At 57.0% G+C, this 17,399-nt stretch overlaps 2 protein-coding genes across 2 annotated transcripts in view; both read right to left on the reverse strand.

The window, feature by feature from the left end:
- The window catches only part of VOLCADRAFT_95877 (uncharacterized protein), a gene marked incomplete at both ends in the record, with an annotated part of 4,814 nt that extends 1,760 nt beyond the window's left edge, over window positions 1–3,054 (reverse strand). Inside the window, 2 exons of the mRNA XM_002954971.1 lie at window positions 83–839; window positions 3,004–3,054. Coding sequence (XP_002955017.1) covers window positions 83–839; window positions 3,004–3,054 — 808 coding nt within the window. The remainder of the gene's footprint in view (window positions 1–82; window positions 840–3,003) is intronic.
- A 1,264-nt stretch (window positions 3,055–4,318) lies between these two features.
- The window catches only part of VOLCADRAFT_95878 (uncharacterized protein), a gene marked incomplete at both ends in the record, with an annotated part of 25,412 nt that continues 12,331 nt past the window's right edge, over window positions 4,319–17,399 (reverse strand). Inside the window, 13 exons of the mRNA XM_002954972.1 lie at window positions 4,319–4,395; window positions 4,610–4,648; window positions 6,446–6,483; window positions 7,329–7,490; window positions 8,279–8,631; window positions 8,824–9,495; window positions 9,865–9,942; window positions 10,196–11,347; window positions 12,294–12,382; window positions 12,947–14,579; window positions 15,019–15,219; window positions 16,015–16,256; window positions 16,742–16,989. Of these exons, the coding sequence (XP_002955018.1) occupies window positions 4,319–4,395; window positions 4,610–4,648; window positions 6,446–6,483; window positions 7,329–7,490; window positions 8,279–8,631; window positions 8,824–9,495; window positions 9,865–9,942; window positions 10,196–11,347; window positions 12,294–12,382; window positions 12,947–14,579; window positions 15,019–15,219; window positions 16,015–16,256; window positions 16,742–16,989 (4,984 nt within the window). The remainder of the gene's footprint in view (window positions 4,396–4,609; window positions 4,649–6,445; window positions 6,484–7,328; window positions 7,491–8,278; window positions 8,632–8,823; window positions 9,496–9,864; window positions 9,943–10,195; window positions 11,348–12,293; window positions 12,383–12,946; window positions 14,580–15,018; window positions 15,220–16,014; window positions 16,257–16,741; window positions 16,990–17,399) is intronic.

Below are 17,399 nucleotides of genomic sequence, written 5' to 3' on the forward strand. Positions count from 1 at the left end.
TCCTCCCCCTCTGTCCCCCCAACGACCGTGATATTCCCTCGTCCGCCATTTCCCTCCCGCGCCCTACCACCCCGGCCCCTACCACCCCGACCCCGAAGTCCGGTGCCATCCCTTTGCGACGTCGTGCCGTCAGCAGCCGCCTTCCGCGTCCCCTCGGGCTGCGGACTCTTAACTCCCCCCCCGCCGCCGCCACTGCCGCGGGTGATGGCGGCGGCGCCGCCGCTGGGAACGTAGTTATTGGCCGCCACAGCTGCTGCAACCTCTGCCACCGCCACCGTCACCGCCCGAATAGCATTCGACAGTCCGCCGCCGCCGCTGCCCTCACTGCGGCCACTTCCAACGTCAGCTCCCGGCTGGCCGCCGCCGCTGCCATTGCCTGCACCTGGCTGCTCCGGGGTCTCCTTCTTCCGCCGCTTTGGTGGAGGCTGCACGCCGCCCTCGCCCGGCGCATCATTACTCTCCCGCTCATCCCCCTCCTCCGCCGCGTCGCCTTCCTTCTCCTCCTCCCCATCAATGTCCATTTCCACCTGCCCGCTGCCGCCACCGTCGTTGCGCGCATCAGCACCGCCGCTGGTGGTGGTGGTGGTGATGCTGCTGCTGCCGTCGCTACCGATGCTCTGCGGCTCGGCCTTCATCTCTTTCGCAGCACTAACGCCACCATTATCGGAACCATCGCCAGCGGCACCTGTGGTGTGGGCCGTTGCAACGTTGACGTCGCCGTCGCTGTCCCCCTCCGCCGCGGATGCGCCCATGGAGGGGGGCGAGGGCGGCTGCGGCTTTCGGGACTTTTGAGAGGTCGTAGCCGTTACGTCGCCCTTGCAGATGAGGGGTGCATCGGCCTGCAGGACATACATACATACATACATACACACATGCCGTACTTAAGCACCAATCCATCGTACTCCGTCCAGAAAACGAATCGGGCCCTGTTCGTATCATTTCAAGCTCCCGCAGATGATTGTCTGAAGTAGCTAATTACGTAAGCCCCTAGCAGCCTACGACTACTGCCGAAGCTGCTGCTGCCGGTACTGCTGCCGCTTCTGCTGCTGCTGCTGCTGCTGCCGCTTCTGCTGCTGCTGCTGCTGCTACTGCTGCCATCTCTCTCTCTCTCACCGAGGTGCCTTTCATGACGCATCCATGCATGTGGTGTTATATTGGTAGTGTGGATGAAATAAGTTTAGGGGTAGGAATCTCTCCAAATCACCTGTGTGTGATTCCGTCGTTAGGTCATCAGGCATTTGCAAGTGGGGGTCGCCCAGTGGGGGTAGCGAAGGCAGCTACGGGCTGCTGTGCTGCACATCATTTCCTAATGCATTATTTAGTTCGACCGGGGACTTGGGGATTACTGCTGAGGCAGCGGGCGCGCCTATTAAAAGAGCAACGTGTGCACCATCATTATAACATTGCTGTTGTTATTTATCATTATTGCCGCATGTGGAATGGGTTTAGGGATGACGCGGAAGGAAAAGTTGTTGTCCCCAGTTGCCCTGCATGCGGGTTTAGATGGAAAGCAAAACACGAACACACATAATTTTTTATGTGTTTAACCACGCACATGTCACACCATTCCCGCGTCACGTCCATTTTACCGTCTTTCCTTTAGCTAGCATCTCCGTGCGGATATATGCGTGTTCCGTTTTGCACATGCTTTTTCGAGTATAAGGCAGTTATGTGACGCGACACACACACGCACACACACACACATATACGGACACACATGCACGAAGATTTCGCATCGAAACACCCGTAATATAATATAAACCCAAATCAGGAGAAAAAGCAAATGGGTAAGGAGCCAACCCGACATGGCAGCGCACCTTACTGTGTGCAGGTTGTCTTACAATTGGCGAAAGGAGGTAAGCGACTTGGATGAGGCGGACAACAGCCGTTCCGGCGGAGATGCCGTTCGCTACGTATAGCAAAAGGCAGGATTTACGTCAGCTGTGGACGATGTGGGACAAAGGTTCTGCCATCGTGGGGGAGGTGGGGGCAAGGGAAGCAAGGAGCAAATAAATCAGCAGGGGTGCGTGGCCACGAAATAGTGAAGGCCACCCCAAAAGTTACACAGAAGCGAGTCGAAAGAATGAAGGCAGAACTTTAAGTATGTTGTGATTTGGAAAGAAATGTATTCGCGCAGCCCTGAAAGGTTTGTGACATTTACTGTAAGCAGCATAACATTGTTCGATATAGTATGCTGGGTGTGCACCGTTTTCCTAGGCAAACACTTCTGGTGTATAATACATCACAAAGAACACCTCAGAATAGTTATTAAATCACGTGTGCTGGTAACGCTGCCGGCGTGTGCATAAGTCCTTGTGCCGTCAGGACGCACTTTGACTTGCCTGCATACACTTATTGCGCTGCGTTTGGTCCTAAAAACCATGACTAAATTATGAGAATGTGAAGCGATATACCTTGCAAGGCGCAGGAGTGTCCTGTGAGCCAGCTGCCTACCAACAGGAAAGTAATTTGGCTAAGCCAAAATTTGTTACTTCAGTTCCAAACACCTTTCAAGGATATAACAGCATCTTTAGCTTTGTAACAATAAGCTGGCGAAGAAAAAATGCAAACTGCAAAATGGTTAGCCCTGTTTCTGCAAGGAAGCGCCGTACGCTCGAATAACGCATAGAACGGAATTAACTAGCCTCGGGATCAATATTAAGCGCCATCTCCCTTACATCGTGCGTGTTGAACCGCTGTAAGCTTACCGACCCGTTACCGCACGTGTTCACTCATGTCCATTCATCCCACCACTTTGAACTCTACCCCGCAAACGCCCTTGCCCCCGAAATCTCTAACAATTCAATTTTAACAGGTACGTGTTGTGTGAATCTAGTCTATCGGCAGTCTTGTCATTTGCAATATGTAACCATGCCGCAACCCGTGCCTAGCTGACTAGCTAGGAAACGGCTGTGGGGAATTCCTTTTGTTCTGCGCTGCGCGAGGCACCTCCTCCCCCTTCGCGCCCTCCGGCTGGCGCCACAACGCGGTTCGATCTCTCACCCGCACCGGCCTAACGAAGTTCATAAAGCCATCGGCAGCGCTCAGGCACATGTAATTGAGGGAGGGCTGCTTGAGCGAACGTCCACTGTTCTATCTCGTCACGCAACTTAACCAGCAGCCGCAAGCCGCCACACGCTGGACTAGCTTGGACAGCTAGCACTTTTGAAGTCAAGAAACATTTACATTCCCATACATTCCGTACATTCCCGTACGTTCTCGTACATTCCCAGGCAGCCCACATGACTTTATCATCACTGCATCCAAGTGTCCTAAGTGCACCTCCTGCTGGCTTTGGCGCGATAAAGTTCCATTACTCCACTCACTCATGTGTACGACATGCCATGGCCCGTACGGTGACGGCAAACGATCAAACTGCACCAAGCCCGCTCCTCTCTCCCTCACCATGCGCACCAACCAAGTCTTAGGCCGTGCCTTTCAAGACACTTAAAGGAACAGTTCCAAGTCCTCCACTTGTCCGTGATTCACACTGCCTGGACACACACACACACACATATATAGAATGCCGCCCCTAACTCTAAATGCGCTTTTTATTTTAAATACAGAAAGGCCTGGCCCTATGAGCCCCTCACACCTACCATACACACACACAACACCTGCACATCAATACATACATTCATGTTATTGAGATATCTTTTTTCCCGATTTTATTATTAGTGCTCCCCTCCAATACATACATACATACATACATACATACAAAATCTGAGATCGGGGCGGCGGAGCCAGAGGTGGCCTGCAAGTGCATCCTGGCGCTACCCGACCTGCCGTAATGGCAATACCCCGTGTATTGGCCAGAGTACCAGCCGCCGCCCCCCTTGCCTGTGCATCTTCGTCTTGTGTTCTTCTTGAAGCAAGTTTCCATGACAGTTCAAAGGTATGGTGTGGAAAGTGGCGACGACCGGCCGTGGCGGTAGTTGATCCGGTTGACTGTTTTAAGCGGTGGAGGTGGAGGTGAAGATGGATGTAGAAGTGTTATGATGGTGTTACGGCAACCCTACCCCCTTTGGGTGATTTGGGCACAATTCGTTGGTGAATCCCTACCAAGTACCAACCAAATTCAAGCTCGTGGTAGGGGTTTTCGGCAGGGGTATGGGGATGTGTCCTAATCAGGCACAGAAAAAGCAGCACTGGGAGATCAGGGCGGGGCTGCAATACTGGCTGTTGGGTTGTCGTACTGTCCTGCCCTGCAAGGTGTCCGGGAGTCTAAACCCGCTGATATTTGTGTTGTGCATGTGCATGCATCTCCTTGCCTAGCCTGCCTGTACATTGTTCCCTAGCGAACGAACATAGCGACTTCTTAGGTGCTCAACACGAATGGTGATATTTTATGAGTTGCTGTGTACGTGTAGCAGCCATCCCGTACCTTAGGCTGTTCTGCGGAAGTGTTGGGTTGCAAGGCCGTGGGAGGGGAGGGCCTCGACCACGAAGGACGGCTAAGTGTTAGAAGCGAGAAGCGATACGGGAAATCGGAGTTCGAAGACATAAGTCGAGAACGGTGACAGCAGAGTCTTGAACTCCGAACACTAGTATAGTGATACGAAAGTGTCTGGCCGAAGCAGTTCGCCAGGATGGCTTAAATGCGGCCCACCTGCCGCCATCTCCATTCCTGGAGTCTTGGTGTCGTACGCTAGGTTGTGATAGCGCAACAGAAAGTGAGCTCGTACAGTTAACGAATATGGTTCGTAACTAGGTGACCATACCGTTACTGTGATTAAGCTTTAATAGCTTAAAGATATCCTAAGGTAAATGTGGCTTGCTACAGTACGATATAATAAACAGTACACGTCCTTTCACAGCGAACCTTCGCTATACAACACGACAAAATGCAACATTCAGGGGATGTGAATTATGAAAAGTGGTGCTGCTTTCCGCGGATTCAAAGGAGCTCGTGAGGAAGAGAGTCGCAGTGCGAGTAAAGCTTGACGAGGTGGGGTGTCTATTGTACCCGGGGTGTATGTGTGGTGTGGCCGGGAGTGTGCAGAGCCCTGTGCGGTGACCCAAAGGTGCGGGTTGACCTGGAGGGGGAAAGGTTGTGAAGATGTGGTGAAGCCTTTGCGTGAGAGTATATCATCTCCTGTGTCCAGTTCGTGCCGCAGCCCATGCTGTTGTAGGCTCAGCACTAGACGATGCGACAAAGTTTAGATTAGAGTCCTGCTTGTCCTGGACCACCCTTGCTACCTCTGCAAGTGTTGTAGATTGTACAGCAACACCAGCCCCTCGGAGGCAGCTTCATGGTGGCACAGTCAAACAACAGGATCCGACCAAAACCACCACCACCACCACAAAAAGGAGTTTTTATTAGCGCTGCTCCTTGGGCATTTCATTCTCAGTGATGATGGATGGATACAAACGCAACTGGAGGTCTGCTGCCTCATCAAACAACAAAATAGCCGCTGTCTTACATTGCCAACCTTGTACTGCTCAGAAGCACAGCCTACTCACACACGCCAGGTGAGGTAGCAGCCTCTCCTGATGTAAGCTTCACCATATTACCAGATGCGTCCGCTAGCTGTGTGCTGTCCATTTTAATCCAGACCCCCCCCCTTGCGGTAGCCCGTACCAGAACCAACGAAGTAAGCCAAACGTCGACAGCAGTTGACAGTTGTCCTGATGTTGCCGTTTTCAGTTGTTCAGACTTTCACACAATACATGTCCGAAGAGTCACTCAACAAGAGCAGCTCCTGCCGTACCTCCGGGTGCGTCTCTCATTCCAACGAACAAACCCACTAACCAACCCACCAACCGCATCCTAACCGCCCTCCAGCAAAAGGACCTACAGCGCGTTGGGGCCGCGCCCTCCAGCGCTACCCAGGTGGATTCGCACACTATCAGCACTCCCAACTCTAAAACCCGAAAACCCGAAAACGATGGGTTCACATCGCACTGATATGGTCTGCAGGGAGCCACCACCTGCTATGAAATTCCAAAAGCGGGGAGCTAGCAGCACATTCAACGCATTGGAAAAAGATGGATGGAGGGTGGGAGGGAGGGTCGAATCACCGCAATAGTAGTAATAATTACGGAACCGCGAATACCCCCTCCCCCACCTCCGCTTGGGCCCCCCTTTCGCCGCAGCGGCACTCATCATCGGTTTGAAGCATCACCACGACTTCGCGATTGCCGCTTCCGCCATTCACTACCCGTTACTCCGCATACATACAGACATACAGACATACACACACGCAGGCATGCTTGCATGGCGACATGGTTAATGTTCCTTTCATGTGGCAACAGATACGGAGGCACGTGCGTGCACACACATACATTCATACAAACATACATAAGTGCGTACGTTTGTGCGTATGTCACCTGCCGTACATGTACAGCGGATAGAATCGCGTGCGGACCAATTCAACGCAGAGATACCGCAGATACATCACAAACAAACAAGCGAGCAAATGTGTGTCTTTTACCCCTTACCCACCCCAAGTGGCAGGAGTGGCGGGAGGGAAGGCAGGAAGCCTACATACGGCACATGGAGGACATCGTTCGAGAGAACATTCGAAAGAACCTTCCATTACCCACCCTCCATTACCTACCCTCCATTACCCACCCTCCATTACCGTCCCCCCTTCCGGCAGTGGGTTACGGATCTGCAAGTCGTTAACGGTTACACAGAAACATCGTTCTATACAGCCATCTATATAACGCACGTGTGACAAAGTGCCGTACGGTGCGACGGTATCAGAAAAACCAGTTGTTGTTGTCCTATCCGAAAAACTGAGTGTCACTTTTACTCTCACACCCTCTATCACACACACAACACACACATACGCGCGAGAGCGCATACACGCGGTAGCTCTACACACGAAGAGAGACATACATACATACATACATACATACATACATACATACATACACACATACTCGACTACACCTCCCGAATTTTCATCATACGTATCCAGACTGGCTTTCCGGAGCTTTCGTTGTCCCTTCCGGCAGGTCCCCCGGGTGGGGGGCAGGCGGGGGGTTGGGGCTTCGGGATCCGGATGAACCCCTCGGACAACCCCCTCCGCCCCCTTCGCAAGAAGAAATTCCGTTATTCAGTTGGTTCGTTGGTTCGTCGGTTGTCATTCATACGCACATTAACACACCAAAAACAAAACGCACGCACATACATACATAGCTACACTAACTAACCCACTTTCTCACATGTTCCCGCCACCAAGCTTTTGCTTCCAATTATTATGTGTAAATGTAAATGTAAGTACAAGTACAAGTGTAAGTGTAAGTGTAAGTGTAAGTAAAAGTGAAAATACATACTGGGTTTGACGTAGGTCGGTGTCGTAAAGCCTCTGCGAGCTCACCACCTACTCCCCCCCCTAGCGGATGCGCCACGGGCCGCATTCGCCCGCCCGGGAGCACCCTTCTTCTTCTTGGTCTTCGTCACAGGGGGAGGCGGCGGCTCCACCACCTCCTGCAGCGTCTCCGTACGAGTCACCGTACGCAGCCGTACCTCCAGCGCAAAACTGACACAGCAGCAGTTGACGGTTGGTAGTTGGCAGGTGGTGCACGTGCGACGGTTGCGCAGTTGGGGAGAGGAGGGGGTCGAGGGCGATTAGAGAACGAGAGATAGGGAACAAAAAAAATGATCAAGGTTAAAAAATTAAGGATTAAATGTCCTTTAAACAATAAAAAACTTTAGCAAACAATTTTGGTTAAAAAAATCAAACAACTGATTATCGGTTAGTTCCGTCAAAAAAGACGGGGACAGGCGTCGAAGATGAAAAGTTTGACACCCCTTGGCTGTATGTCGGTTTGTGCGCAAACAAACATAGCGCCGTACATCGTACTTGTCACATGCGCATTCAGACATGGTACGGATGGAGCACCGCGGTGACATCAAGGGGAGGTGGCGGGAGGCATTAACGGCCCCTTTATGGGAACGACGACGAGCACGACGGCGACGACGAGGACGACAATGACACATTTTCCGGCGCCATTAAATCAGAAGGGCATCATTCTATATTGATATCTCTTCTCTCTCTCTCTCTCTCTCTCTCTCCCTCTCTCTCTCTCTCTTCGTGTGTGTGCGTGTGTGCAATCGGCACAGAAGCCTCCCACCCTGTAACAATCATTAATTAGAGAAAGGCATCATAAATTTCCGCGACGATGTGTTCACCTTGAGAGAGGTTAATGTTGTTCGTAGAGAAACAGCCCCCATATCCGCATTCCCAACCCTAAAACCCTAAAACCCTATACTACAAGCCGTCTGGGTGGGCGGATGGATGTGTGGACCCCAGCCAACCCACCGCACCTCCTTATCCGCAGGTCCGAACCACTCTCGTCCCACTCCAGCGCGCAACGCTGCTCGGGACGAAGCGGCGGCGCCGTCAGCGGCATCGGACACCACAACGCCTCCAACAGCACCCCTCCGCCTCCTCCCCCTCCGCCGCCGCCGCCGCCGCCGCCGCGCCGACCACTGCCGCCACGTGCCCCGAAACCGGTTCCGAGACCAGCTCCTGACAGCAGCGGCTGCAGTACCATCTGCCGTGCAGGTACGGGTCCTCCCCAGTCGTTCAATGCCGTACATGCCGGGAAGCCGTCGGGCACCCAGTCCGAGGGTGCGAAAGGAATGTCGGGGGCGGGTACCAAATCCACTCTATGTCCCTGTGTGGTTTAGGACGGGTTGGGAGAAGGGGGAGGGAAGGGGTAAAACACCATCAAGTCGTACATGCCGGGGTAAATCCATACACACTAGAAATACCCCCGAGGCAGCAGGGGGCACCGACACCAATTTTGCGACTCCTATACCGTTCCGGCCAGGCTGTTCTTTTCACCACTCTTTCCATACCCGCCCACCTTGACTACCGTATCCCCCAAGTAGAAGTGCGCCAGCATCCCATTCGGCAGCAAGTAGTGGCCGTACAGCGCCTCACAGAACCGACAACCGTCGACGTGCTCGAAGAGGCACATGTGCTGCGCCCCCGTCAGCAACAGCCGCGGGAAGCGGTAGAGTCTGTCTGTGCCGCCGTCGCCGGTAGCTACAAGTACGGAAAGGGGCTGAGGCTGGAACAGGGACAGTGCGGGGTTGGCGCTGGCGGAGCCGGCGGCGTCCTCGCCGCTGGATGAGTCGCCGCCGGTGGCGGCGGCGGCGCCGCCGCCGCCGGCGGCCGGGCTCGCGCCCGGGCCCCCTGCTGGCGGCGGGGAAGTGGACGATGGCGGCGGGGAGATGGAGTGCGAGGTCGACGCCCTGGCGGAAGAGCCCTTGAGGGCTCCACGGGCGCTGTGGCCGCCGCCGGCGGCGGCGGCGCTAATGATTGTACGGCTGCTGCGCGGCGTGCGGATGCTGTTGGCGCCAGCGGAACCGCCGCCACCGGTGGGCGAGCTAGCGATGGCGCCGCCAGCGGCGGCGGCGGCGCCGCCACCTCCGCCGCCTCCGCCAGGTCCGAAGATGTCGTCCAATCCGGTTCCGCCGGTACCTCCCGCGATGGTGGCCTTCAAGAGCCGGTTGGCGGCGTCGACCTCGCGTGCCTGTGTTTGTGTGTGCATATGTTTGTATGTATGTATGTAGGCAGGCAGATGGTTAGGAAGGTAGGTCTATGCATGGGCAATATGTAGGAGGGTCGGCAAAGCGCATCCTATACAGCACCGGGCCAGGCTCCCCTTCCCCCCCCAGCGGCGTGTGACGAGTTCCCGCAATCTTGTAACATTTGGGAACTAAGACACTCACCACCACCACATCAGCCTACTACATCCCCCTAAGCATATGGCTGCAATCCAGATCCACATCCGCCCCTCACCGCCAAAACACGGTTTCCAAACCCCTCCCACTCAGATACGCCCCTTCCCCCCCACCCCCACACACCCCACATCCCCACATCCCCGTACCCCAACACGCACCACTTTGGCCGCGAGGAGGTCCCCAACAGAGCCCGCCAGGACGGTCACTGGCCGAGGAACGTCCACCGCGATAGGCGGCTGCAAGGACATGATCGGGGGGGGCGAGGGGGATATAACTATTAAATCATGTTGTACGTCATAAAACAGATCGGCAGGTTTACTGACCGAAATCATGCCGTCCCGCAGCCGTAGAAACCGATTTGCCGACCTCTGTTCTCAATTCAAACTCCGGGACGGAACCATTTGGTTGAAACTCCGGGATCTAACCCATTGAACCGATCTAACCGACCTCCAACCGAAACAAACAGAATCACCCGAGATCCCAACGCACCATGATGATTTCGTTGTTCCCTTGGACCGAGCTACGGCTTACGAGGGATGTGGAGCCCAACAACGACGGGGGGGATCCGATGCCGACGCTGCCACCGATGCCGCCAGCAGCAGCAGTCCCCAAGCTGCTGCTGCCGCCGCCGCCGCCGGCACCGAACTGAGATCCAAGGACGGAGCCGATACCGGAAGCGGTGGTCGCCGCCGCGGCCGCGGCGGCCGCCGCGGCTGCGGCCGCGCCGCCGACGCTGCCCGGCGTCAGCACGCTTTTGCTGGGCTTGGTTGAACGGAGGGTGGAGATTCGAGTGCCCGGGGGACATGCCAACCCGGCATGTGGTTTCCGGTACGAGTCGGCGGGGTTGTGGAGAGCGCGTGCGAGGCGCCCGTCGACGGTGGCGATGACGTCGCTGGTGTTGGAGCCCTTTAGCATCGTTGCGGTGTCGGTCGGTAGGCCTGACGGCGCTAACGACGAGGAGAGGATCGAAGCAGCGGCGACGCCGCCACCGCCGTTGATATACGACGACGGCACCGCGGTGAGGGTGCCGCCGCCAGCAATGACGGACGGCGGCGCGGAAATTACGGATGCGGCAGCGGCGGCTGTTGCCACCGCCGGCGCGGCGGCGACGGGATCCGGGGACACTGGCGGGGGCGATCCCGGCGCGCCATCGGCGGCGGCGGCGGCGGCGGCGGAGCCCCCGATCAGAACTGGCGGCAGTAACGAAACCAGCAGCGGCGTCTCTCGTGGCGCAAGTGGCTCACCGTTGTCGTCACTCTCGCTTGTGGTGCTGCCGCCGCCAGTACGGCTGCGCGTCGCCAGCGCCAGCGCGTCGCGTGCTTCCGCCACCGACGCCGCCACGGAGTTGCCGGAGGCGTCGGTGGCGTCACGGTCGCCGTTGAGGCGATTGGCACGAGTGCTAGGCCGGCCGCCGCCGGCGCCGTCATCTCCGTCGGAGTCGTCGTCGCCAGCCCATAGTCCGCGTGCGGGTCTCACCGACCCTGAACGGTACAGACTTAGCGTTCGGTCCTTCAAAGCAAGCCGGTGCTTTGCCCAGTTCCGTACGGAAATCGTACCCGCCGGCGCCGCGCCGCGTGGACCAACTGGCGGTGCGTCATGGCATGACAAGTACGACATTTCTTCTTCCACTTTGTTGTTATCCTGCAGCAAACGACACAATAAACACAACACAACACGTCACATCACATCATGCAAGGAAAGGCTGAGCCCGGGTTGTACCTTTGGAAATTGCTAGCAATGTCGAAACAGACACACACGCACACACACACACACACACATTCTCTCTGTGACATTCTTGATGCAGCGATGAATGTCGTACGTACATCCGTACATGTCGTACATACATACCCATGGGTCGCCATGTCTGTCCGAGGCCTTTTTCTTCTCTTCTCTCCATTTCTACAAACAATCAAATATAATAGCCATCTCGCGGAAAGACTCGTTCCCGCTGCGTCAACACAACTCAAACGCTGCGGGCGTTCGAAAGAGTGTGTTCGGTTTGGTTCGTCGGCCTGTTTTACGGTTGACGGGTGTTCGTCGGCCAAACACCCGTGGCACACCTGGCGTCCGCTGCCGCCATCCTCCGCGGCGGCGCCGCCGCCACCGCCCTCCACCGCCACTGCGCCCGAAGTCGACGTGGCTAAGCGCTGCCTTCGCGACGTATCGTCTTCCGAAATCCTGGAAGAAGCCCCGGCCCCCCCCGAAGCCGCCGCCGCCGCCGTAGCCGCATTCCGCGCGTCCTCTTCCTCCCGCCGTTGGTCCGCTGTTAATGCCATAAGCCGTTTCTACAAAAAATGTAAAATTGAAAATTTAAAATGTTAATGAAGTAAAAGAATTAGGTTTCTGCAATAAAGCAATATATCTTGTTAATTGTTAAAAGTGAAACAATCATATGTGGGGTCGTATTCAGTGAAAAAAAATTTCGTTTCTTTCGGTTGTAAGTTGGTTGGTTTGGTTTGCCATGCAGATGCCCCCAAGGCCCCAAGTCGCCAACACCTGGCTGGATTCCCTGCGGAAGGTTGGCCCCATCCTTAACGCAGTCTGTTGGTAGTTGGCGGCGGCAGTTGCAGTTTTCTGTTGCACTTACCGTAAGTCCTGCGAGGTCTTCCACAACGTACTCGGGAGCAACCGCCGTCAGCATTCGGTTGGCTAATTCGCCGCGAAGAGTCGGACCACCTGGAAATCAATGAGCAGTTGCTAGATAGTTACTCGGTTAGTTATTTGTTCATCCATTTGTCAGTTGAGTACGGCAGGTACGGAACGCAGCCGTTAAGCGAGCCTATTGCGAGGAATTCTGTAAGAAATGCTGGCGTTGTTGTCGTTGCTGACATTCGACGAATTTCAAATGGGTTCGTCTGCAACAAATAACGAAATAATAAATAACAATAAAAACTAATTATCTGCCTAAAACACCGCGCGGGTGGGTTACGACATACAGTATTCGCCCTGCCCCGCCCTGCCCCGCATGTTCATATTCACACACTTAGCAAAGCTCCTGAAGTTTACATGCGGCAGGTTTGAACACATAACACATAAAGATGGAAAAATATCGCACCAAAGGCAAGACGGTACGACAGAGAGAAGCTAAGGGAATCCCAAATTTCGCCAAAGACGGAGAGCGGGTCATGCACGGAAAAAAAAGCAGCACTGGGAAATCGATAGACGTTCAGCACCTTCAGCCAAGAAAATATCGTACAGCCGTACAGCCACGCGCGATAACGTATGCGCTCCCCAACGGACCTGAGGACGGCGGGTCTTGTACGAATCTAAGGATGTGCGGAGACCATGGATTGCCTTGGAGCGCAAATCCCGACTGCTGTCGCTGCTGCGAGCCGGCGTCGCCGCTGCTAGGAACACGCGGCTTATGCGGTTGCGGCGCCTGACGAGTGTTGATGGTGACGCCGGTGGGAATGCCGTACAGGTTGACGAAGCGCGCCGGCGCGGATGCTGACAGGCCGCTGCCGCCGCCAACAGTCGACGGCGACGTCACCGACGCCGCTGCCCGCGCGCCGGCGGGCCAGGCCAGGGATGTCACCGGTGGTGAACCACGTAATGCCGAGCCGGGCCGACGTCCGTTGTCGGCGCCGTGGACAGCCTCGCCGCCGCCGCCGCTGCTGGCGGCGACCGGTGCCGCTGCCGAGCCAGGTCGTGAAGTGCCTCCATTGCCGCCGCCGCCGCCGCCAGCGATCCGCAATCGTTGTACGGACGCGGATCTGGGCCGGTCCGCGGCATAGCCGCCGCCAGCAGCGGCGCCTGCGGCGCCGCCGCCGCTGTTGCCAGGGGCAGACGACTCACTTACGGGCCGCATTCGCGCACTGGCCATCTGCCTTGCATTGGCACCGCCGCCGCCGCCGCCGCCACCGGCGGAGCTGCCCTTATCGTCGTTCTGCTCCCGCCACAGACTGTTGGCCCCTCCGGCCAAAGAGCGCGTAAGGACCCCCCGCATGAACCGACCTTGCTCACTGCGAGCGTCCAATCGCTCCTCGTACTCGTCCAAATCGCCGTACTTCGTCACCATGTCCAGCCAGTTGCGCTCCTCGGGATCCGCCGTCAGCGTCGCCATCATGTCCGCGGCGTCGCCGCCATCCGTCGCCGCCCCCAGCGCCGCCGTCACATTAGCCAGCCAGCCGTCGCCGCCGTCAGTGCTCCCGCCGCCGCTGCCGCCGCCGCCGCGCTCAACCTCGATTCCCCCCGTCACGTTGGGATCGAGGACCCATTTAAGAAAGCGGACCCGCGCGGCGATTGTGTTGGTGTCGAGATGGGAGCCGTCGGCGGGCCCGGCGGCGCCGTCAGCGTCGCCGCCAGGTCCGGCGGCGGCAGCAGCGGAGCTGCTGCCGACGGCACCCGGCGTCAATACCGTCGGCGCCGCCGCCATCGCGGAGGCCACGGCGGGCAGTCCCAATGGTTTGGCGCTCAAGGGCCTCGCCAAGGCGCTGGGAGCGCCCGTCGATGCAGCGACGGCGGCGGCGGCGCCGCCGCCACCGCCACCTCCAGGTAGCGCTCCCACAGGGCCTGGCCCCGTCGGCGACGGCGCACCACTATCGATGCCGCCAGTGGCGGTGGCGGCGGCAGCCGCCGCAGCAGCGGCGGCGGCACGCATCGCGCTCAGCTGTTGCCGCGCCACCTCCGCCGCGGCGCTGCCCGCCCGCCGCGGTGTCCCAGCCGCTCCGCTGCCGCCGCCGCGCGAGACGGGACGCTGTGCGCCGACGGCTACATTTCGCGCACTCAAAGGACGACTGTTGCCGTCGACGCTTGCGGCGTCGCCGGCGCCTTTGGCACTGTTGTTGCCACTGGCGATGCCGCTACTCGTCCCTATGTTCATGCCAACTACGGCGGCAGCCGCCATGCGCCGTAGGGCCGCCTCACGTGCTTCCTGAACCCACATCACGTCACATCGTACTTACAAAACGCACATCACACAAGATACATATAAAACACCCAAGTCTACCTACCCCATAAGAAAGCCCCCTCCTAAGCAAACCCCCCCTAAGTAATGAAACCCCTGAGAAGATTCATGAATACAGCAACTCCCTAAACTGAGCCTAACGAAGCTCCTCTCCTACGCCATAATCCCCCATGAAAGCTCCTCTCCCTAAACCACCCTAAAACCCTAAAACGGCTTTTCGAGCTTGCAAGGAAAACCACCAAGTTTCCCACAGCAAATATCGCGGCGTCCTAACCATTGTCCTGCCATGTATTGTTTTCATGACTCTGTCCCGGTGGGGCTGTATGGCCGTTAACAGAGCCCATGCATAAAGCGTTAAAACCCTAAAACCCTAAAACCGGAACTGTAAAACCTGTGTAAAACTGACCTTTTCCCGCCGCTCCTCTTCCAGCATTCTGGCTAGGGCCGCGTACTTAAGTTTTAGCTCCGCTTTGTACAGCACAGTAGCATTGCCCGGGTGGTAGTGGATGTTGGTCAAAACGGCGCGTGCAGCAGCAGATCGTGCCGGGTCGGCGGAACCGTGTACGGCAGCCATCAATGTGTATAAGCCGTGCCGGCAGATGCTCGTCTGTGGTGGCGGTGGCGACGGCGGCGGCGGCGTGGTGATGGTGGCCGCACCGCAGGAGGGCAAGGGGGGGGGGCGGGAAGGCCGGAAGGGAAGAGGGGTATGAAGAAATAGCATGGCAGGGCACGTTGAGAGAGAGGGAATATGATGTGGAGGGGGAGATGGGGGGAATGGACGTCATTCCCCCCTTTCAAAACACACACGCACACACAAGCCCAGGGCAACGCTCTCTCTCCTTCCTCCCCCGTACATTCTACCATACTGCCGTACCTGCGCTGGCTCGTAGGCTGATAGATTGAGTAACGCCCATAGCGCCATAAGCCCCACATCGGCATCACCACTCTGCCGTGACGCCACCAACAAGTCCTCATCCAAATGGTGTTGTTGCTGCTGCTGCTGCTGTTGCTGTTGCTGCTGCTGCTGCTGTTGCTGTTGCTGCTGTTGCTGCTGGTGATGAGTATGTGCCTGCTGCTGCTGCAGCTGCTGAGGGTATGTGGTGCCGCCGGCGCCGCCACGCCGTACGGCGGCGGCGGCGGCGCCGCCGTCCGCCACGTCGTCCGCAAAACCCACCACCCGCATTGCTGCTGCTGCTCCTCCCGCCCCGCCCCGCCCTAAGGACCGTGTTCTATGGTTCGCCCCCAGACCCGTGCCAGCGCCTACGCCAGTACCAGTGCCAGCCGCTCGGCGTGTGGAATCTGGCCGGGAGGCCGCCGGCCATGCACCTTGCTGCTGCTGCTGTTGCTGCTGCTGCTGTTGCTGTTGCTGGTGATACAGCTGTTGTTGAGAGACCATACCCACGCCCCCGCCGCCGCCGCCGCCGCCACTGGACTGTGGTCTGTTGCGCAGTTGCTGCTGCGACGGCGACGTGGGTGATGGGGAAGGGGCGAAGGAGTAGGAGCCGTGGGGTGTACCGGGACCGGGCTGCTGTTGCTGTAGGGCTGCTAGGGAGGCGGCCTGTGCGGCAGGTACGGCAATTGGCAGTCCGTTGACTGCTCTGAGAGGGCAGATGAGGTCCTCCAGCCGGCTCCAGGGGGGGATACCTTTTAAGTAGGGAGGGGGAGACGGAGGGCCGGAGGGGGAGGTTACAGTAGTTAACGTTCCACATGCTCTCCCAAGCACCCAGCTGGGTCGTTCCATTTGAAATTAGCTTTTCCTTTTTATTAATTGTACTCGTCAGTGATTTTTCCGAAATTCTGCTAGCAGTAATAGAATGATAGTAATAGAATGGTGCAGCTAAAGTCTAAAGGAAATGATACATTATAATAAATAATGCCCTGAGAAGGGGTAAAGGCGGCATTTTTTCCACTTTATTATGATATTAAAAGATGATGCAAAGGTGTAGAAACAATCAGCTGACGGGGCTCTCAAACCGACCACGTGAGTGGTCCCGGGGTGAGGGAGGCGGTTGCTCAGGGGGGGAAAACAGGGGTCATCCGACAACATGAGCCTCAATGCCCCTGGCCTGCCTGTGACCCCTCAGCCACCACCATCACCCGCCTCCCAACCCCCCGTAAACCCCCCTCACCCTCCTCCCTCCGACGCTGCCGTAAAGCCTCTAGCGCAGCATTATCCGCCCGTACGACTGCCACCAGCCGTCGTACAGCCCGGGAGCCCGTCACCGCCAGCCGGCCCTCCGTACTCGCGCCCGCCAAAAAAGCCAGGCCCCGTACGGCAGCCTCTAGCAAGGATACGTCAATGTCAGCGCCGCCGCTGGCGGCGGCAGCTCCCGAGGCCGAAGAGGTGGTGGAGGCGGCCAGATCAGCTCGCGCGGGACTGGGGGTAAATAATATGTAAGGAAGCAAGGAATGAACTGGCGGCGTCCCAAGTCCGAAACTGGAGAGGGAAAAGGGGGGTTTGGAGGGGTATGGCTCGCAGAACAGAGCACGGAGAGATAAGGGGCACAAAATATATGGGGGTTGGCCTGCGGGAATTTAGACAACCAAGTAAAAAAAAGAAAAAACAATTGCCCTGATGTTCAAAGTTGCAAACTTCTGCTGGAGCAAGGAGGGGAGGGAGAAAGGGTGTTTTGGAGAGGGGTGGAATTCTGCGGGGTAAGGAGGGGAATGAAATGGGCCTCCTCCTTCCCTAAAACCCTAAAACCCTAATAACCCTCACTAGCCTCAGAGTCCGGAAACGGCGCGCCAAAGTGTCAACCTCCCGATCTCCCCACCCCCCCACCCCCA

The sequence above is a fragment of the Volvox carteri genome, assembly GCF_000143455.1.
Source record: "Volvox carteri f. nagariensis unplaced genomic scaffold VOLCAscaffold_47, whole genome shotgun sequence".
Classification (NCBI taxonomy): Eukaryota; Viridiplantae; Chlorophyta; class Chlorophyceae; order Chlamydomonadales; family Volvocaceae; genus Volvox; species Volvox carteri.